The 22,531-nt window shown below is 45.2% G+C and overlaps 1 protein-coding gene across 3 annotated transcripts in view; it reads right to left on the bottom strand.

Moving 5' to 3' along the window:
• The window catches only part of TTF2 (transcription termination factor 2), a 1,006,608-nt gene that overhangs the window by 465,733 nt on the left and 518,344 nt on the right, over positions 1 to 22,531 (bottom strand). For all 3 annotated transcript variants that reach the window (XM_069635774.1, XM_069635772.1, XM_069635773.1), the window contains one exon: positions 9,092 to 9,282. In XM_069635774.1, the coding sequence (XP_069491875.1) occupies positions 9,092 to 9,282 (191 nt within the window). The remainder of the gene's footprint in view (positions 1 to 9,091; positions 9,283 to 22,531) is intronic.

The raw sequence follows: 22,531 nt of genomic DNA on the forward strand, positions 1-22,531 counted from the left end.
GAGGTGAAGATTCTCAGGCTCGGTGAGGGCATAAATTCTACTACAAGGAGGAGTAGATCCAGGTATCAGGTCTATCTGGCAGTCATAAGACCTATGAGGAGGTAGAGAGTTAGCCTGATCCTTCCGGAAAACATCTTGGAATTCTAGGTATTCAGGAGGTAACTGGGGAGCCTCCGAGGAAATTGCTGCCAGTGCAACACCAGGTCGAGGGTGACAAGTAGAGACACATTCTGGAAACTGAACCGTTCTCGCTCGCCAATCGATCTGAGGATTGTGCTTCTCTAACCAAGGAATTCCTAGAATAATCTGGAACTGAGGGGCCTTGATCACATCGAACACAATCTTCTCATGGTGTCCATCTTGACTTACTAGCGTCACTTCTTGGGTGGTATGCGTTACTGGTCCGGAGGCTATCTCCGTACCATCCACCGTAGTAATGACGTCCTTTACAGCCTTTGGACAAAGAGTCAGATTCATCCTCAAAACCATTTCATGATCCACATAATTGCCGATGGCACCGCTGTCGACGTAAGCTTCAATCGCGTGTAATCTATCCGGATGTTCAGGGCTAATGAGGACCATAGGTATCACGAAATGCGAGGTCACGGAACTGGTTTTAACGCTTGGCAAGAGGACCTCTATTCTTGTCGGGCGAGGTCGTTTCCCTGCTCAGAGTTTGTGACCCTGGTAACTGCAGCTCCTACTGCCTTCTTGGCTGGTTTCACCGGACAGTCTCGAAGAAAGTGCCCCGAGTTTCCGCAATAGAGGCATAATTGCAGCCGTTTTCTCCTTTCCCGCTCCTTTTGTGTTAGTGGTCCTTTCAGGCCCCCTATTTGCATGGGTTCCCCGGAGTCTACTTCTTTGGTAGGAGTTGGTGGTTTGGAAAATACTCGAGCATCAAACTTGGAACGATCGGCCTTCCTGTTCTGCAGTCTGTGGTCAATTTGAACGACTAAGTCAATATAGTCCGAACAGTCTTGCGGGGGATTCACTACTTGGGCTAACACATCTTTGAGCTCTCCACGTAGACCTCTATAAAACAGCGTAATCCTTTTGTCCTCAGGCCATCGAGTTTCCACTATCAGTCTGTTGAAAGACACAATATAAGCCAAAAGGTCTTGATTACCCTGTCGCAATGAAAGGAGCTCATTGTCCAAGGCCTGCCCCTGTGAATGTCTTGCAAACAGTTTTTCCATACTGAGCTGAAAAGCTTGAAAATCATGGAGAACCGGATCATCTTGATTAACTAGAGGGATCGACCAGTCTGCCGCATTGCCACTAAGGTACGAAAGCACGAAAGCTACCTTAGCTTGATCAGTTGGAAAGGCTGCTGGCCGGCATAAGAAGTGCAACCGGCACTGATTAATAAATACTGCAAACCTCTTTGGGTCACCAGAAAATCGTTCGGCTGGAGCCAGACGTACATTCCCAGGTAGGTTGATCTGCACTGGGTTCGTAGAGGATGTTGAAGGAAGATTTGCCCCTGATGCGGGTAACGGAGTTTGTCCGGCTTGTGACTGTAGCAATTGTCTAGCGAGATCGTCTGTTCGCTCCTTGGAAATAATCAGTTCCCTTCTTAGAGCATTCGTTTCCTGACGGGCTGCATGCACTTCTGCTCTTAGTTCCCCAAGTAACTGGGCTAGCTGGTCGGTATCCGAGGTTTCCATAGCGCCTGGGTGGGAGTTTTGCGGTAGGCTTTGCGTTCTGTAACGCTCACCTGATTCCCGCAGAGGCGCCGGTCTTGACTGGGTGAATGCCGTATCTTCAAAGGTGATGTGTAACACCCGGTTGGCTCTTTGGGCTGGACCTCTGTGCACTGTATGCCTGACTCGAAGAGTAAGATGTCTTGGGTAAGTGAACGCCGAGCTCTCCATCTGCCTCGGGGCAGGGTGCCGTAACCAGTTTCTTCACTGGATAAGGGTGCAGGCCTCTTGACCTCAGAGGACTGCTGTCCGTCGTTAACTGCACGAATGGTAAGTTCTGGGCACTTCAAATGTCTTAAAAGTCTTTTGTAATGATATCTCTTGTTTTGCAGGGTTCCGGCGATGGCGGATGGCGGGCTGATGAGAGTTGAGGATCGAACCCGCGTGAGGAATAGAAGCGCCTGGAAGCACGTAAGTAAGCGTTTGTAGCCTGCTTCACGATGCGCACTAACTATCCCTTTTATCTTGCAGGTACAAGTTCGGAGCTTTAGAGAAGCTGAAGGGTGCTGGAATACCCACTGGATTCGGCGTGGGAAGGAGTAATGGCACGTGAGTAATAAAGTTGCCCAATGTCTTTAAACCCACCTTCTTTTGTCTTTCAGATGCGGGATGCAGCGCCGAAGGCCTCCGGAGCGTGCGAAGAGCTGGTAAGCTTTTGTCTTTCAGATGCCGGAATGCAGTGCGAAGACCTCCGGAGCATGCGAAGAGTAGGTAAGCCTTTGTCTTTCAGATGCCGGAATGCAGCGCGAGGCGTTGGTGACAGCCGATGGACCAGGTAAGAGATGCGCTGCCACTGAAGACCGTAGTGCTAACCTGTTCTTTCTTTGTCTTTACAGGTGCTGCTGAAGACTGGATTCCAGGATGGTAAGCCTTTGTTCCCTTAGGCCCAGGATCAGAAGCAGAAGACACGATGAGCGTTCTGCTGCAGAGAATGCAGAATAACGCAAAGCAAGATTCATCCATCGGGTGTGGTTTAAATAGCCTCCTGTAGTGCTTAGGTGTCTCCTTCCACAGCCACGCCTAGGTAAGAAAAGAGTTCCTGTTTTCCAGAAGAGTTCCAGTGTTCTGAACCTAGGGAGTGGCTCCTGCCCCACCCAACAGGAAAAGTAGTCCCAAACAGAAGAGGATCAGGGGTTCAACTGGCAGGTAAGTAAGCAGCATGGTCTGCTGCAGCTAAGACCACCCAAGCATTATGAGCCCGGCGCTTCCAGCGCTGGGACTGGGAATCTTTATGAGCCTGGTGCCACTGGCGCCAGGACAGGGTCCAAAAGGTCCCAATTGGGACTGGCTGGCACTCGGAACCGGGGTTATGGGTCTGCTTCCAAGGGAGTCGGGCAAGTCCTGATCTTTTGGAAGCAGAGATCATGACAGCTGGAGTGTTTGTGTGTTTTTAAATAAATAATTATATACTTTGATACCAAAGCTCTGGTCAGTGTTTGCTTGCATTGTTGTATCTGAGTGCCTATCGTGTATACTTTGCATACTGTCTAACTCTTCTTGAGGGAGGTCTGACTGCTCAGCCACAGCTACCAGGTAAATCTGGGTGGTACAGACTGCTGCCAAGTGGGTTTACTGCCAACACCTGTAGTCTTAAATATTTTGAAGTGTTCCCTAAGGGAACTGCACAGGTTTCTGCCAAACAGCGGTTTGCAGCCCTGGAAGGTCACAGCACATTGGGGGTGGCTCGTTCGGCCTCTCGTCTTATGCCTAGCTGGTCCAACCAGCCAAATTGTCCTCTTCGGAGCTCCTCTGTCAATTAGAAAATGGAGTCAGGACAGCAGTGGTCTCTTTGTGGTTACTGCAAGGGTCTGCCAACGTCTCTGGTCATTTTCTGCTTTGGATCTTCTGATCCAGTGGTCGACTGACCTGCCTCAGGAACCTCACCTTTAATCAGAATGTTCATTCATTCTTCTGCAAACTGTCCCTGCCGTTTACAGAAAGGGGCGAGTGGCTGTCCAATCAGGACAGCCAGATCCCCAGTGGGAACTTGTTCCATTCAGGCACATCGGCAGAAAAGGATAGGGGAGATATGGCTCTTCCCTGGCTTCCTGTCCTTGCAGACCGTGGCGCTTGGCGGGCTACACGGGATGTCAGAAGAGCTAAGAACAACCATACAACAAACGTCGAAAAACAAACATAGTCACCATGTTTAACATAAGTGGCCCTCTTGTGCATAGCCAGGGCTGGGGATACAGCCTGCGGTGGAACATTTCACAAAGTGGTAGAACAGGTCCACTGCAACCAGCCATAACTATAGGGTTACTGTAACCAAAATGTTACAGGAGCAGTGAGAAGGGGGATACTAGGTATCCCCTCAGCACAACACATAAGGTGGGGTGTGCTGATCTCTCAAACATACACGTTTAGAAAGGATACAAAGTACCCCATTTCCTTGATAACAGTAGTTTTTAAAGGAGAAAGTAAATAAAAGGTGAACACAAAGGGCCCTCAGCAACACTGCACATAGGGTGTTGTGTGCTGCAAAAGTGAAACAGATGCCTTTAAAAGATATGGACGGAAGCAAGAATCCATAAAATAAGGTAAAACATATAGAACAGTTCCCATGATTAGAGCAGAAAAGAAATGGGGGGTGGGGGGTAGGCACCCCTCATTCAGCAGATGAAAAAGGTCCAGTAGTCCAGCAAAAGTGTTGTGGGGTCTCACTAAGAGTGGGGGAAGAGGGGGATTAAGCACAAAACTGATAAATCTCCCTAACAGGTTTGTTAAGTATTTCAAATCAGGCGATATACCCGGATCTCAGCCTAGTATGCAGCGCACAGCTGAAATGCCGGGGTTTTCCTCTGTGTTGCTGGGCGAGGGCTGGAGGTTTCCACGTGGATTTTAACATTTTGCATTATTAAAGAAGATTTTTTTAACCTGCATCTGGCTGCAGTGAGCTTTTTGGGAGAACGCTAAGGATCGATTCTATTTTCTGTACACCACTCTGGGAGTGCGGCTCAAGACTGCACCGTGCAGACGGTGCGATATATATATATATATATGACAACAGATAGGAGGGTATGTAATGCACTTAAATACTTTAATTCACTCTTTAGCAACACAAATAGAAAACAGTATAGAAGACTACTTTTGGCTTGTTTGGAAAGATAGCACACAGTTAGGATTTCCCCCTGCAATATTCATCAACCCACAAAAACAATTCTAAATAGATATAAGGACGCAGCAGGTAATCAGGAATAAGGAATGGAAGACAGAATTCTAATCCAACCTTCCCTCCCCCAAAACAAGAGATAACGGATTTGAAATCTTACACTTTAAAATGACATTTCGGAAATGGCTGGGTAAAACAGTGAATGTGTGCAAAAATCCTTAAAATCAGTACAAATCTCTATGGGAGCAACATTGGAAAGATACTAACAATCATGAGCTATAGTCTGAGCAAAGGTAAACACTTTGAATCTGAATGAAAGGTTGAAAATAATTTAGAACAATCACACACATGTAAAACTTTGCAAAATTGTGTTAACCGAACGGTTTTTAAGAGAAACAGGTGAAATTCACTGATTTCGAGTGCGGTTTTGCTATGGTTTTCTATGATTCCTATTAATACTTACAGTCCACTTTAATTTAGGATTGTGGACCGTTAAGGGTTCTGGTCACCACATGGATCAGGTCTAACCAAGGACAGGTGGGCAAATCTGGAGGGACCGGTTCATCTGGGCCGTTCTGGTCACTGGACTGCACTGGCCCTTCTGGTTACTGGAGATCAGTGGGATAGCCAGTTTGCAGGCATGCATCTAGTAATAGCAAGCCAGGTTGATCAGGATGCTACCCTTGGGTTTTTGGGATTTTTAGAATCTGAGGCCTAGCTGTACAGGGGTTCAGCAATGCATAGGCCTTGGCTTTGCAATGAAAATCTGGAATCAGGATCAAGCAGGATGCCGAAATCGGGAACAGGATGCCACGCAGGAAATCAAGAAGAAAGTCGGGAATCAATGTCCTGTGTGTTGTCAGGTTCCGTTATTTATCATGCCAAATGACATCACTAAAGTATATGGCAGGGGCAGGTGTACTACCCACACCCATAATGCTAGGATTGTGCAAGAGCATAGTTTCTGCCTTGCTCTTCACTGATTGGATCACAGAAAAGGATATCATGTTTACGGGATGATTTTTACAATGACTAGAAACCTCCCCTAGCTACTAGAACCAAAATCTAACTTTGCAACAAATACATATTTATACAGTCATAAACTGAGAAAATCATGCACAGGTTACATATTTTGTGGGTCATATTTCAATCCAAACCAAGTCTGTGGGACCTGGTTTTGCCTTTCTGCTACATTTTGGCAATTTTAACCATGAACGATTTGGCCTACAATTTCCCAACTTTGTACACAGATGCGCCTTTACCCCTGTGATGCGTGTACAAAATGTTATGTGCGCGATATCAATACTTTCCCCACAATCGGTCATTCTTTACAACTTCTGCTCCTTATGCAGTAATGAGTTCTACCAAGTTTTCAAAGAGAGAGCATTAAATTAGATGTAAAGCTACAAACTTTTCATATTTTTCCTCACCCTTGCTGTAAAGTTAAATGTCCTTAAGTTCAGTTACAAAATAGGCTTTTTAAAACCAACAGGAAGTCCATTGTCACTTAATCTTTTTTTTTCTTTTCCCCCGGACTGCAAGCACATGTCAATTCCTTTGAAGTAGGAGGAGGGGCCTCTCTCTTGACTGACGTTTACTGCCCCTCACAATTGACAGGGGAGAGTCAGTCTGCTATTGTCTCAGCCTGGAGCAAAGACGAATGTCTGATGAGGACTCGGGAAGTCCCTTTGTCCTGGGTATTCAAAGCCTCCAAGCTAGCAATTAGCCTTTCCTGTTCCAGAAGTTTGAAGTGTCCCCCTTTCTCAGGGCTGGCAACTGGCAGAGCAAGTCTTTTTTCAAATATAGTTTGCCAACTCAGCCTGGGTTTTAGCTTTGATTTTCTCCTTTTAAATCTTAACTTTAAAGCTATAGAATTAAAACAATTTAGAAGTGTATTTTTAACAGTAACACATCCTTTTACATTTCTAAGTAATCAGGCCTTTACACAACAATGTACTTTTAAATAGGTGATTTTACCCCTTCGGTCAGGAAAGCACATTTTACTATTTTGTTAAATTCGGTTTTCATCTCCAGCAAATATACACTTTGTGCAGCTATAATTCTTTTGAGTGCTGGAGTTGTTTTGCAGCATCGATACAGTTACAGGGATCTATTTAGAGTCTCTCTGGACAGCTGATTCTCGATCCTGTTGCAAAGAACAGACGCTTTTCCCATGTAAAATGAAAACAAAGACCCTGGTTGATTTTTCAAGGATACATTTGACAGGAGTTGTCATTCAAATGAGGCCCGGTTCCTCTGAGACACAATGAATGATCCTGGGCCTTGCAGGGCTTTTTTAATCACAGTAGTTCATGAGAAATTGTTGAATTTAGCGCCAAGCAGCACTTTTAAGGTTGAAGTGTCATTTTAAAGATGCATTTTGGGTTTTCAGCACAATGATGCTGCCTCTTTCACCTTACTATGTAAAATGTTGCAAAGCACACTGGCACGTTCCTGCAGAGAGTACTTGTTCCACCCCACCTGAAATGTGTGTGGCAGTGGATGCACCCATTTTCTGGTTGTTACAAACACACAGTTTCGAGATCTTGGCGCGTACAGGAGTCAGCGCGGCCATTTTGTGCTGTTTCTGCACCAGTGCAGCAAAGTGAAGTAGCATAGCACAGCTGAGTGGGTCAAAATATCCCACAGGTTTCGGTCTTGACGACAGTAGAAGTGGACTTTTGTGGATCTGGCAACTGCTCTCTTGCAGACAGACCACACGGCAAATGATCTTTGTGGTTCTGGCTTGTTGGCACCCTTTTCAGGATTATTGGAGCGACTTATCGAAGCGGTCAACTTCTCGGGTTCTCGCCTCTGGTGACGGGAATTTTGGGAACCAGTACAAGCAGATGCAGGCTTAAGAGGATTACCTCCAAGTTGCAGGTGAATCCATGTTTCTGGAGACGATGCACAAATGAGCAGCACAGGACCCCGGGCATTGGGAGTTTGAAGGCAGTTGAGGTCACAGGTCTTCTAGGGATTGCGCAAATAGTTGGCCTTGGGACCGGTTAGGCCCACGAGTCCATTGAGGAGGAAGTCTTCGGATTGTCTCTGTTTAGTAACTGCTGCTGCCCTGACCACCTCCTCCTTCTAAACAGGCTCTGGCGTTCATGGGAAGTTGCTGGAGATGTCTTGCTTCGTCCGTCTTTGGATTCTTCCGTTACAGTGGTCGACTGAGTTTCAGCTCCAGGACCTCGGAATTCATCCAGGAACACTGCCAGAGTCCACCAATCATGTCCCATGCACTATTCAAAGTTGGAGGGGTGGTTGTCCAGTGGGGGCATCCCAGTCTGACCTGGGTTCAGTCAGGAACACTGCAGCAGGAGCAAAACAAAAAAAAAAAAAAGAGTTTGTCACCTCCCCCACTCTGTCCTGCCAGTCACTCAGAGCCTTTGCAGGCTTTCCTTGGGAAGCCCAGCTATGACAAAAGGACATGAGAATGCTCCCCCAACCAGATCGGTAGAGGAAGGACCCAGAAAGGGCACGTCATGTTCAGGGCTAAAAATATTAAGACCATCATTTTGGGTAAATGGTGTTCCTTGTGTCCACTAACGCATCTGCGAAAATAGCCTGCGAAAAAAAGTTCACAAAAAGTTGTGCAAAATATAAACTGCCATCATCCTGAACAGAGGAACTCACAATAACAATTTGTAACTGGAGAATCAAGAAAAGGGATACAACACTCCACCTAAGGTGGGGTGAGCCAATCTCGAAAAAGAAAACATAACAGATAAAAAGTATCCCCTTGCCCTGCTAACTTTAGGAACTAGTCAGGAAAATAAAGAAACAATGGAGGTGAAGCTCTTGGAGCCTCCAGCAACAGTGCACAGAAGGTGTGGAGTGCCGCTTTAGTAAAACAGATGCCAAAAAGTTGGAGGAAAGCATGACTCCAAATCGGAATACCAAAAAGTGGTCAAAAAGATTCCAAGCCCCAGAGTGAAAAGTAGTGTGGGAAAATGGTTCCCACTATACCAAAAGAATTAGCAAAAAATCCAGGTGTCCAGCAAAACAGTGCAGGGGGACTCGCAGAGAGTGAAGGATTCACACAAGAAAGAGAAACCTAGTCTAACAGTTGGTCTCCCTGGACAGGGGCCTAAGCAAGAGAGCTCAGCAAATGCAGTATTTTTGGTCCTGGCCAGTATGGGACTGGATCGGTAGATCCTTACTTTGCTCTAACATGCAAGTGATACATACAAGTGAATGATCGACAGTTTTATTACTCTCATGGCTTGCCTGAGATTCTCACGGACTGAGTTACACAATATAGAATTCTTACTTCAGCAGGGAGTACATGTCCAGCAGGTTGTTTTGGATTGGGGTTCCAGTTACTGCCCATCGGGCTCCTGCTCTTAGCTTACATACAGCGATGGAGGTCTGCACCTTGGGGTTCTTGATGTTATGGGCTTCGTCCAGTATTACCCGAGCCCAGGCGATCCGCAACAATGTTGAGCACTGGAGTGATTTATCCTGCATGGAAGAAAAAAAAGCACACAGGTCCGGAATGTTGTATTAAACCAGTCCAATGAAGTCCAAAGTGACAACCCAAAAAGCCAGCCGGTATTAACTGTTGGGTCAATATCAGTCCAGTTTCAAAGGGATGCCTGCTTTATGAAAAAGAAAAGCATCAGTTGCCCATCTCAGCAGTGTGGTTAAATGATGGCAGCAGAACAACCAGTCATTGAACAAAAGCAAGCCTCTATAAACCTGTGGCCACTATTTGCTGTAACACTCTCAAAACTGTAAAGATATCAAGGCAGGCCTCAGATCATAACAGAACACAGGACGGATAAGGGTCTTTGAAGGGGTGAGGAAAAGGGTCTAGGAAAATCCCAACACCATGTATGGACTATAGTTGGATAATCCAAGACATTTTAAATCTTGGTTTTACATTTTCAAAGCAGTTGTGGGATTTAACCATCTTTTGCTAGCCATTCTAAACCTCAATTGCATACTATTCTGTGCGGACAATTGATACAGTCTTGATTTATTTTAAATTGTTTGGTACCCCTGTTGGGCACCATTGCTGTTTTTATCTATGCTTATTGTTAAAATTGACTTTTAGAACCAACCCTGTGGAAGGGTTATCAGAGGCCTAGCTAGTGAAGATATTTTTTTTGTATTTATTTTATATAGCGCTACAAACCCTCTACATCTGAGCGCTGCTCATTACCCATGGTGTGTGGTGCTCATTTATCGACCTCGGAAGGATGAAAGCCGAGTTTGGCCCTGCGTGGGCAGGCTCTGCTCGGATGTCAAAGCAAGCACTCTACTCGCGGTGCTATCTGACAATATTTGACACAGTCTCATCTATCAAGGGACCAGACTCAGCAGTAAGGCAGACTTCAGAGATGGGTGGGGGTTTAAGTGCAGTTTACCACACATAAAAATAAAATAATCAAGTTCACAAAGAACAAAAACATCCCAATTTACTAGTTTTTTAACAATAAGCGAGTAAAATTCAACAAAAGCATTGCATCACTAAATAACAGTCTCAAAATGAACACCTACATTTTACACTAACAGCAAAACAACTCAATAAATAAAAGCAATGAGGTATCCAGTGATAACGTGGAAAAATGTCACGACTAACCCCAACGAAAATCAACCACTTGCCCCAAATATTCTAGGAGATTGAGTTAGAATAGTAAATAACAGTCCTAGAATGTGGGGGTAGGGGGTTGCGGGGGGTTAGCTTTTAGGGGTACCGGGAAATGAATAATCGTCTGCGTGGCAACCTTTTCACAGAGGATATTTTCACACAGAACCAGCAATCAAAATACTGTAAAAAGTGGTGTAACTATGTACGGTAACTGACCCGACCTACCCTCCTGAAGTTAACCCTGACAGCCCCGTCATTGATTCTACCTTAAAGGGGGTTAGCTTCCATTTTGGTTGCAATATTTGTTTTGCCAATAGATTAGAAGGTTGCTGTTCGGTAATATTTCCATATTTATGATAAATCTTCCTGACCCCAGAACTTTTTTGCTTGGCCTAGAGAACTATTTTACCTTGTCCCTTGGTGAAGGGGAATAGTCTTACCCCTCTCACCTAGTCTTTTAATCTATTTATGGGTTACCTTTTTATGACTATAGTGTATGGTTGAAGTTATAGTTTCCTATTACTTTGGGACGTAGGGTGGGTTTCCCCTTTGAGCTCGCCTGTTAATTTCTCTTTCATATACTCTGGTGAACTACTGTTCCCAAGTATTAAAGCAGGATTTTCATCCCCTTTACCTTTTGTATAAGTGAGCCAGCACATCCCCACCTTATGTGGAGTCCTGGGGGATAAAATGTATCCCCTTTCTTACTTACCTGGTAACATGTTACAATTGCAAGTTTCCTTAAATGGCTGGTGGCAGTGAAACTACTTTTATGACTTTTGAGTCTTCATTACTCGCAGGCTTGTAATTCAGTCTCGGTAATGTAGAGAATTTTTTTTAAATGATGGGCTCCTTTTTTCACCATTTCTTGTGGGCTTGCTGTTTCTGAGGTCTTCCACTGCCAGTCTAGGCGGCAATGACCTCAGTGGCTGTTTTGCCTTCGGCGGGAATCCTGTGTATTCCCCACCCAGGCTCCAGTGTGCCTGAAAAGGCAGGAAGCAATTGAGGAGTCCAAAATTCTGCATCCCTTTATTCCATTCAGGTATGGTGAAAAACTCTGGGGGGCTGGCTGTCGTGATTGGACAGCCAGACCGGCCCTTGCTGTAAAATGCAGGGAGGGATGCAGAAGTTGTGCTGTAGTTCCCGTTAAATACTCCGAACCTGGAAGCTGCCGACAAGTCGACCACTGGAGCTGAAACCGAAGATGAAGAAAAGATGGCTAAGGATTTTCCAGCAACCAGAGATCCTGCTGTATAACTAGAGCCTGCTGTTGGCCTCCTTTCCAAGCGACTTGGGGATCCCAAAAAGGACGGCCACCGACCCAGAGTCTGGGGGGACCCACTGGACTCAGGAAGACCTGCATTCTGAGCCATCCCACGGCCTACTGCGACCTTGCTGGGTTGCAATAACCCCAATACCCTGGGACCTCGATGCAGTGCATGGTCTTCCGAATCCAGTTATTTCAGTGGCATCCTTTGACCTCCAGAGACTTGATTTGAATCCTTGAAGTCCCTCTCCAGAGTGCTGGACCAGATTAGTAATGAGAATCCAACCAGCGCTATTCAGTTTTCTCCTGGCTCCTGAAAAGGGCACCAAAACCACAGACCCTCATCCAGCCTTGAAGAAACTCTTGCCTGGAGCCTTCCCTATTGATCCCTTCCAGTGTCTGATCTTCAGTCTTTATGACAAGGAATTCATCGACTGGGTTTTTGGCTGCAGATCCTGAAGACATCCTGCTGCAAACTCGTCTTCTGGGCGGAGGTACTGTGTTGGCTTGGGTATTACTTACCTTAACTCTTAAGGATTCCTTTGAAGCTTTGGGGGTGATTCATGTGATTTGGAGTCCCCTCATCCAGGTCATCTAGGCCCAAGGCTGGAATCCCTCTACCTGTCTTCTCAGAAGTCCCTGGATCCTAACCAACTCTATTGTGAATTACTTTCTTGTTTTGAGGAGACTTACTCAGTAACTCTGACTTTTCCTGCAACTGAACCCTATCTCAGCCTGCCTATAGCTGGCACATATACCACTAGGGTCCCTCTTCTGCCTCTGGGAGAACTCATGCAATAGACTAGTGAAGGCCTAGATAACAAAGGATTCCATCTTAAAAAGTAAAACAAGTGCTCAAAAGTTACTTACTTGTAAAAGTTGGTTGGCAATTGTCACTCTGAAATAGGAGCAGTTACTACAGTTCTTACTTTCCTCTGAATGCGTTATGCTATTCTGAAAAAGTATAGGTAGGTTTGTTTTACTTACCTGTGAATAGGATCCTCCTCTTCCCAAAAGTAATGCTGTTACTTGGATGGCTTCACCTACCTATTTTGGAGAATAATTGCATAAGTTAACCAACTAAGTCTTACATCCCCATGCCTGCTGCATTGCCTGTTAAGAATAAATCTGCCTTGGGTCTTACCTACCTTGAACAGGTCCTTTGTTCGTTTTGTCTTTTGCGGGATTCATGAGTGAAGCCCGCCTCTGTATCCAGGGTGTAGGGTGGGGGCAGGAAGTGAGGGAGGTGCCCGAAACTCCCTGTGCTTAGCCTCCTAGGAGACAGGAATTCACTCTTAGTTGATTGGCCGGCTGGCTGTCTGTCCGGCAAGGACAGCCACCCTGCTGGGTGATTGACAGCTAGGCTGGAATGAATGGGAGAAACCCGCATAAAAGAGGATCCTTTTTGGCTTGAAAGGCAGAGTTGACCACTGGACGAAGGAATCCGAAACTCCAAATTCGTATCGACAGAGAAGCCCTGCAAGGACAACTTCTCCCTTTGACTTGGTGGGACCAATCAACTCCAAAGTAAGCCACCTGGACATCCTTCTTGGAGCTAGTAGAAAATCCAGAGTTGCTGCTGGAAACCAAAATACCAGGGAGAGGAACACCAGATTGTGTGCGTTGCTTTTAAGCTGGCCAAGAGCCCCAGGACATTCCTCTGGACCCTCATGAAGGAGGACTGACCAGGCCTGAGCCACCTCAGATTGCTGGATCCCAGATGCAACGAAAGCCTGTCTCAACAGCCAGGAACCATGGTGGTGCTGCTTGCGGTAGACGCGAGGCGCTGAATCACCAAATTGCCACTTGTTTGAAGATAGCAGGTTGCTGTCAGTAACCGTCCCATTACAGTGCAGGAGTCCTCAGAAGTCCTCCCTCTTTTCTCCACGACTGAGGCCCATGAACTACAGGATCTGCCCAGGAATAGAAGTCATCTGCTGCTTTTCTTCCAACTAAAAGGCACTGTAAAGCCTAAGAGAACGTACCTCTTGTTGTAGATTTTCTCTTCACAAGCCTAACAGCTTATGGCTCTACAAGGATTCTTCACTAAAGATTTCTTAAACATTGTGCAAAGACTTTTCTTACTTACCTGCAAGAAGTACTTCAGCTACATAGACTTTTGCCTATTAACTTTGGCCTGTTTCAACTGAAAGACTCTTCTCTGACACTGGGGAGGGTTGGAAATATTTGCCTGCTTGAGAATATTTGTGATCCCTTGTTTGTTCTGAGTAACCCTTTCTTTGACACATCTCAGTGCTATTCTAAATGCTAAGATTAACATATCAATGTCCACAGTGTCCTAACAATTGATGTCACCTGAGGGTGTAGAAAGTGTGTGTGTGGCATCCCCAATGGGTGCTTGCTGATTTAGAAACTATGTATTTTTAAGGTATTTGTGTGTTGCTATAATATTGCTCCCTTCTAAAGGCTTATATAAATGACCAGTAAATAAGTGTTTTATCAAAAAACCTTGAGTTTAAGCATTTGTTTGAATAACTCACTGTGGATATTGTTTAACCACTCTACTGCTCACATTGACCCCTCTTGAGATAAGCCTGGCTGCTCAGCCACACTACCAACCTGTGTAGTACAGACTTATACCAAAGGTTGGTACACAGACACTTCCTACACCCTTCAGTGATTTAAATAGCTAGGACACTGGACATTAATATATCACTGGCACATTTAGAGCATTACTTCGATGAGCGTCAAAGAAAAGGGTTATTAGAATAAACAAGAGATCACACAAATATTCTGAAGCAGGCAAGTACTTTTGAACCCCCAATGCAAAATAAGTTAAACCTTTCCTGGAAGGACAGGTGCAACACAATGTCAGGTGAGAGAAGAGTCATCCAGGGACCCAAGCTAGGCCAATGTCAATTGGGCAAAAGTCTAGTGAGATGAAGCACTTCTTGCAGGTAAGTAAAAGTCTTGCACAATAATTTAGAAGTCTTTGTAGAAAAGAAGAATCAATGTAGGGCCAAAAGGTGTTAGGCTTGTGAGTAGTAGAAGATGCAAGCAACTATACAGAGCAACCAAAATGAGTCTAAACTGAGAACAAGCAAGGCTACACAACATGAGGTAAGTTCTTAAGAATGTTCAGTATCTTTGATTAGAAGAAAGGGGTGGCAGGTGACTTCTGTTCCTGTGCAGCTCTGCAGATCCTGTTGTTCCTGGGCCTCAGTCATAGGGACAAGAGGGAGGACTTCTGGGGACTCCTGCACTGCAATGGGATGGTCAACAACAGCAACCTTCAAATCAGTGGCACTTTGCGGTTTCAGCTCCTCCCATCTATAGCAAATAGCACCACCGCGGTTCTGGCTGTCAAGATGGGCTTTCCTTGCATCTGGGGTCCAGTACTCTGTTGAGGTGGCTCAGGCTCGGTCAGTCCTGCTTCCTTTGAGCCCGGAGGATCTTCCTTGAGCTCTTGGCCAATTTATAAGTGATGCACTCGTAATCTGGTGTTCCTCCCCCTGGCACTTCGGTTCCTGCAGCAGCAAGGAGGTACAGCTGAAAGGGGCCCCTAGGGTTCCCCAACGTCTATGGAAACAAGGCGAGTCACCACACACGATAGATACGCCAGACACGAGGTTGTATTCCCAAAGCTAGGGTTTATTGCAAAGCAAAAGTCTCAGTTGGCCAACTCGATCTCACGCCCCGCGAGGTGTATCTCTAGACCTCGAGGGACGCAAGAGAGTGAATTACGTACATCAGTTACATATATACAAAATGCATATCAAACAATCAGCTATGACATGTTTCACACACCCCTTTTATTGGGCTTCTTTGAACTTGGTGTGATGATGGACATTTTCGACAACTATGACACCTTCAAACATCTATTCTAGTAACAATTTGCAATTTGTGAGTGCGGAGGCATCTTTCAGTTGTTGAATAGAACACATTGCTTCTGTTCTTGGAAGCGAGCTACATACGGGGGTAAGAGTTGCTTTCCAAACCTTGCTATCTATTAGGTGATATTCTTGTCCTGGGAGCCGACACGCTTTAGCGGGCTCAGCAAAGAGGGGCCGTAAGAAAAGCATAATTCAAGCCTTTAGCTGTATTATTCTAACATATTCTACCATATAACGAGACTGGCTGGCAGCTGCGAAATGATTAAATGCACTGCAGCTCTGCTTCAAGGCTACATTCGGGAGGGAGCCGGGCATTCTTCCTGGCACTGCCTACGTTTGTGTTTCAACGAACTCTGGTTATCCTCACGGCCCTGCGGGTTTGTCCTTTTTACGTACAGACAACAATGTTTTACAGTCGATCAGTGTAAGGGGAAAATATACTGCGAAGCAATAGGAACAGAAAGCAATGAGCAAGGGTTAGAAAACAAAATGGCGATTCTTGTTACATCAAAATGGCTGTTCAGTGGCAAACTCTAAAACCTATATTCTGTCATATCGTGCATGAGACGGTTGGCCCACGGCCACCAAAATACATTTGCGGTCACACAGTAGAGGTATACATTTTTCTAGACTGACAAACCCTCCTTTGGCCGTATGCCAAACGTCTCATCTATAAATTGAAACCTCCTCTAGTGATGATGAGATTAAAATACGAATTTTGCATGCTATCGTAAGCCTCATCGTCTTCATCAATATCTATTGCCATCAACTCTTTTACTGTTCTCATCTCATTTGGGTCTTGGTCAGCTTGACCATGAGGTTGTTTTTTCTTCGTCATCATATGCATACATCCTTCCGTACATCCCTCAGCGCAAACTATTGCTAGGCAATGTATGCAACAGCACGTTAGGAATATTCCAAACACCACTACTAATATTGAGATCAACTTCCATCGCCAAGAACGTAGTATTCCCCAAAACCAGGATCCTATTCTCCAGCTCCCTTCTCCAGTAGGGAGTTCAGAGCTTAGGACATGCATTTTCTTTATTGCTTCAAAGATCGTAGGGGAATAGTCATCGACATAACGCAACACGCTGATCCCACTATTTTGCAAATTCCCCCACCATCAACCAGGATCACATCGAGAGCCATTCTATTTTGCAGCGTCATTAACCTGATTCCTCTTTCTTCCAACGTCATGTTAAATAATATATCTGTTGTTCTGTTTATGGTATTTTTTAGGATTCTGGACAGCTGCCTTACATTATAGGAGTTCACTATCTGCCCTAAGAATGGAATGGATGATTTTGCTACATCAGCTGCTATTAAAACACCCTTGTCAGTCCTTTTGACTCTAGTTCTGGATAGTCTGGCCATGTCTGCTGTTTCTAAGAGGAATACTCCTGGGAACAGTAGACCTAGGTAACCTGTACCTCCCCAGTTTCTGGGCAACCAAGGATATGCTTTCTCTCCACATATAAAATAAACTGGATCACCTACATATACTGGTTCTATTTCCCATTTTAATACCACTGTATTCATGCATCCAGTATATGTTCCGACTGAAAAAGAGCCTTTCTTTTTTAGACAAAAAGGCACAGATCTTGGGCTATAATTCACCGTGTAAGATGGTGGGGATTGCGTCTTTGTCCCCTTCTGTTCTTACACGAAACGTCATTACAGAGGTCTTTTCTGGTGAGGACAATCTATGACGTCTATTTTGTCGTGTCATCTTTCGTGTACTTTTCATCGTGGGCTCTGGGGCTATTACTTGTGCTTTATGGAAAATGGAACAACCCACAGGCTTCATTATTATCTCCTCAAACTTATGTTGGTTCTGTCCAATTGACCCGTACTACTCTCATTCCATTTCCCATAAAACATTGCACCTAAAGATGAACTACATGCAGAACTTAATGGTAATGGCTGCACATACCACCCTATTCCTTTCCCAGCATGCTGTGGTAAATGGGCACATACCCAGCAATTTGTTTTCTTCAGAATTGCATGTGTCATGTTCATGATCAATAGCAATGTATTATTCCCAAAACCTTCCCTGTGTCTTTCTTCCGCTGGGGGCAGGGTATAGGTAATCACCTGAACCGGGCTTTCAGTAGTGGATATATTAATTATCGGTAAAAACATTGCTAATGGGTGTATCGCTTCCACATACCATAATATTAGGGCTGTTGATATTGGTGCTACCACGCTCATAAAGCACATTATTATTGTCAGTGCCAGCATACAATTCGTTATACCATGCGTTTTTCTTAAGTTTACAGTCTTTATAATTGACTCATTTTCAGCAGTGGTGGTGCAGGAGGAGGCTGGAACCGGTCCCAGCATGTTTCTCGTCGTCCTTCCTTATAACAGTTCGTCGTGGATTTCTCGCTTTGTCACGCTTGCACTGGTGTCAATAAGTTCAACGAAATTGTCACAGTTCAGTTCTGCCTGTCCTTATTAGCCTGGATTTGTTTATTTGTTTTTAGGCAAGATCACTTGTCCTTTCTCATACTGCTCAGAGGACCTTTGATCAATTGTCTTATTGCCTTAGTACCATGTGCGCCCAGCTTGTCCACTCCGGTTCCTGACACATGTACTTTTATGATCACACCGAGGAGCCGCGAGTCTTGAATTGTCCGACATGCACAATTCTCACACTCATCTCCTCTACACCTCTAGTTCCTTCTCCGTCCATGAGCTGAACCAGAGGTTACCATAAACATCAAAAAAGAACTGCAGATCACTTTGTTTTTCGAGGCCGCAAGTTTTATCGCCTCACTACTGGTATCGTGTGATCCGTGAACAGTGCCGATGCACTTCCAGATTCAGGCTCAAAGTCACCAAGTGGCGCTACTGCAGGTGCTGGTGTGCGCCACGCCAATGATGCAGATCCGTTCTTTGGTGTGTTGTTAAGTGCTGGTGGGTGCCAAAGGGGTACACGATTTGTTTCTGCTGGTATTTGCAAGGCAGATTTCGTGTCGGTCAGCAGTGATGTCGATTCTGCTGGGCCACGTTGGGGCACTCTTTGCCCTTCCCCCTCCTTGGCAATCGTCTCAGGCTTTGTTTCGCGTTTCCTTCTCGTTTTGGCAGATTTGGTGGCTGCTTACTGGCAACAGTTTTTTCTGTTTCTGGGACCGTTGTCTCTTTCTGGTCATCAGTGTCAGGCAAGTCTTTCAGTGCAGTTGGAATCTTCTTGGCATGGGTGGCATGGATCCACGTCTTCCTTCCATCCACCCGTATTGCCGTTTGCGTTGCCAAGAGTACTTGATAGGGCCCGCGCCACCTGCGTGCTAACAATGACTTTCTTTCAAAAAATATTAGCAGCACCCAGTCGCCTGGCTCCAGCGCGTGCCCCGGACCGGTGTATCTCACTGGTAATGCCTCCTGCACCTGCTGATGAATCAAACGCAATTTCTGCATTAAAAGGCCACAATAAGTACTAAGCACAGGACGTTCTACCTCACTAAGTCATTTTGGCTGTGGTGCGCACCATACATTTGCCGGCCTCCCCATCACAATCTCGTACGGGGAGAGCCCAGTTTTAGCCTGTACAGACGTACGCATGCATAAAAGTGCTATTGGTAATGCATCCACCCAACTCAACTTGCTTCCCGCACAAATCTTGCTAATCTTGGATTTAAGAATCCCGTTGTGCCTCTCCACAAGACCGGCAGAACTCTGATGCCTTGAACTATGGAACTCTTATCAATCTGAAGACCAGCACATATCTGTAATACCACTGCGCCCACAAAATGTGGTCCATTATCGGACCATAGGACACGGGGCAAGCCAAATGTGGAAAAGTAATCCTTAAGCATTACTTTTGCCGTTCTCATTGCTGTGCAGTCCTTCAAGGGATATGCCTCCACCCACTTACTGAATGCACAGATCACCAAGATGTACTTTAAGTTTTGGCATCTCTCCATCTCTATGAAATCAAAATGGATCACCTCAAATGGCATAGAGGGCGGGCCAAAACTGCCTGTTGGAGTGACTGTTCCCTTTCCTACATTGTGTTGCAAACACGTGATACAGTTCTGCACCAACCTCTCTGCATTCTTATTTATGCTTACATTCTTCCATACTGTAGAAAGGTGCTGTATTATCTTTTTCGCACAGATGTGAGTAGGGTTGTGGGCCATTGTGACCATTGCAGTCACATACGAATTTGGCAACATCCAGTTTCTAGTTCCCTTGTCCACCCAACATCCCTCCAGATCCAGCTCAGCAGACCCCTCTGCCCACCCCTGTATTTCATCGGCCGTAGCTTCGGCCTGCATTTCTTTGACAGTGGCAACTCCATTTTCTATCATATAGGGTACTTCCTCTGTCTGAACCGTCATCATTTTGGTACTTAAATCAGTGGCAGTTTGTTTCGCAATTCTGTCTGCAAACGCGTTTCCCTCTCCTACTTTGCATGTTACCTTTTTGTGTGCCTCGCATTTCACTATTGCTAGGCGCTTCGGAAGATTGAGTGCAGACAGCAATCGTACAATCAAAGGGCCATGTTGAATTCTGGCGCCATGTGATGTCTAAAACCCTCTCTCAGCCCAGAGTCGACCAAAGTTATGAACCACTCCAAAAGCATACTGACCATCAGTATATATATTCACATTCAAATTTTAAGAAATCTCGCAGGCTCTGGTTAATGCCATTATCTCTGCGGCTTGTGCCGAGTTGTAGGGGATTCTTTTGCCTTCTACAACGCTCTCTAGGGTAGTGATAGCATATGCGGCAGTTGTCGTGCCATCTGGCAATTTAAAACATGAGCCGTCACAAAATAACTCTCCATCTGGCTCTTTCTGTGGGGTATCACTTAAATCAACTCTCCCCTTGGTTTCTTCCTCATTGACCATTAAGCAATCGCGGGGGGGGGGGGTGATTCATCCTTCCCAATTTCTTTTATGGTTGGTGGCATTAATTCTGCAGGATTCAAAGCGCTATACCTCATAATTTGGATAAAAGGCGCGAACAATATAATCTCATATCTTGTCAATCTAGCAGAGGTGAGGTATTGCGTCTGTGTCCTATTTAATAGAACGTTTATGGCATGTGGCACCATCAAAATTAAAGTGTGCCCCAATACCATCCCTTCAGTTTGTTTCACTGACGCAGCAGCCGCCGCGACAGATTGCAAACATCGTGGTAGTGCGCGCGCTACAGGGTCCAGCACAGATGAAAAATAGCCGCATGGCCCATTTCTTCCACCTTGTTCCTGTGTCAAAACCGCCAATGCACATCCTTCACTTTCACACACAAATAGCCTAAATATTTTCTCATAATTCGGCGTACCCAAAATTGGAGCGGAGCATAATGCAGTTTTCAATCCATCAAATGCTTTCTGACATTCCTCATCCCACTGCAAAGGCATAACCGCATCCTTTCTAGTCAAATTCACCAACAGCTTTACAATTAACGCAAAATTACCAATCCATTGTCGGCAATATGAAGCCATGCCTATTATGGCTCCGACTCCTTTTTGTGTCTTTGGAATAGGCATACAAGAAATACTTTCTATGCGTTCTGGCGTTAGTCTTCTCCCTCCTTTCGAAAATAGGTAGCCCAAATAGGCCACCTCCTTTCGATTATATTGAAATTTCTTCAAACTAGCTTTATGGCCATGTGGCGCTAGGTGTGACAGTAGTAATACAGTGCTTTCTTTACAAATCTCCTCTGTGTCTGCAGCTAGCAATAGATCGTCTATGTATTGCAAGAGTACACAACCCATGGGTAATTCTAGCATGTCTAGCTGCTCTTTTAATGCTCTACTGTAAATACTTGGACTTTCCGTGTAACCTTGCGGAATCCGTGTTAATGATAGTCCTCCTAATGTGAACGCGAACAAATATCTGCTGTCCTTGTCCACTGGAATACTGAAGAACGCGATTTTCAAATCCACTACACTAAAATATTCTGCTGAAATGGGTATCATTGTCAAATAGTAGTGACATCTGGTACTAGGGGAAATTGTGGATCTACTACCTTGTTCAATGCGCGCAAATCAATTATAAAACGGTATGGTACCTCATTGCCTCCTTTTTTATAAACTGGAAGAATCGGGCTGTTGCATGTACTGCCTGTAATTTCCTCGATTACCCCTAATTTCACCAAATCTGTAACAATACTCTTCAATCCTTTTTCACCTTCAGCCGAAATTCTGTATTGGGGTATTCACGGTAGGGTAACACCTTCTTTCAAAATAATCTTTAATGGCTCTATCTTTAAACATCCTACATCATTGTCATGCATTGCCCATATACAGGTTGGTACTTTACTTAATTGCCCTGGAAAAGTTTCGGACATGAATTCTGACACAGGGGCATCGTGCGGCCAAATTGCTAGGAACACTCCGTCTGCCGTGCAATGTATAACGGAACCTAGTTTTTTCAACAAATTTAATCCTAACAATTTCTCCCCACAATTTTCTGTTAAAAGGAAAGGACAATGTTCCGTAAATGGTCCTATAGTAACTGGGACTGGTTTGGACACTGGGTTTATCACTGGTGTACCTGCGAACCCAACGGAAACATTCTTTTGCCCTGACAGTGGTATATCCGGAACCAAGTGGTGGTCTATTGAACACTTCTGCACTCCTGTATCTACAAGAAAGCGGTGCTCCTCATTCCCGACTCATTTCTACGCAAGGTCCTCTCCGATTTCACGGGAATAGACACTGGTTCCGACCCCTGTCCTGGGCTGTCCTATTGGGGAAATGACATCGTCCGATGTGTAATCATTACTGTTACTGTGATACGTGTTCGGCTGTGTATCGAAAACGTATCGAAAAGTCAGCTTGAAAAAGGATGGCCATTCAGAAGCTAAAAGGGGCCTCACCCTGAGCCTGTTTGCCAGTCCCTCTGCACCTTGCAAAACTCAGCTTGACTTGGCCCTCCAGCTGATAACTCACTAAGTTCTGGCAGGCCTCTGAGGTCTGACACAAAGTGTTATCCATCTCAGGTTTGGGGGCTATGCTGTCAAGGGTTTTGACACATG

Source organism: Ambystoma mexicanum, chromosome 7p, assembly GCF_040938575.1.
Source record: "Ambystoma mexicanum isolate Mex_15411 chromosome 7p, UKY_AmexF1_1, whole genome shotgun sequence".
In the NCBI taxonomy this organism is placed as follows: Eukaryota; Metazoa; Chordata; class Amphibia; order Caudata; family Ambystomatidae; genus Ambystoma; species Ambystoma mexicanum.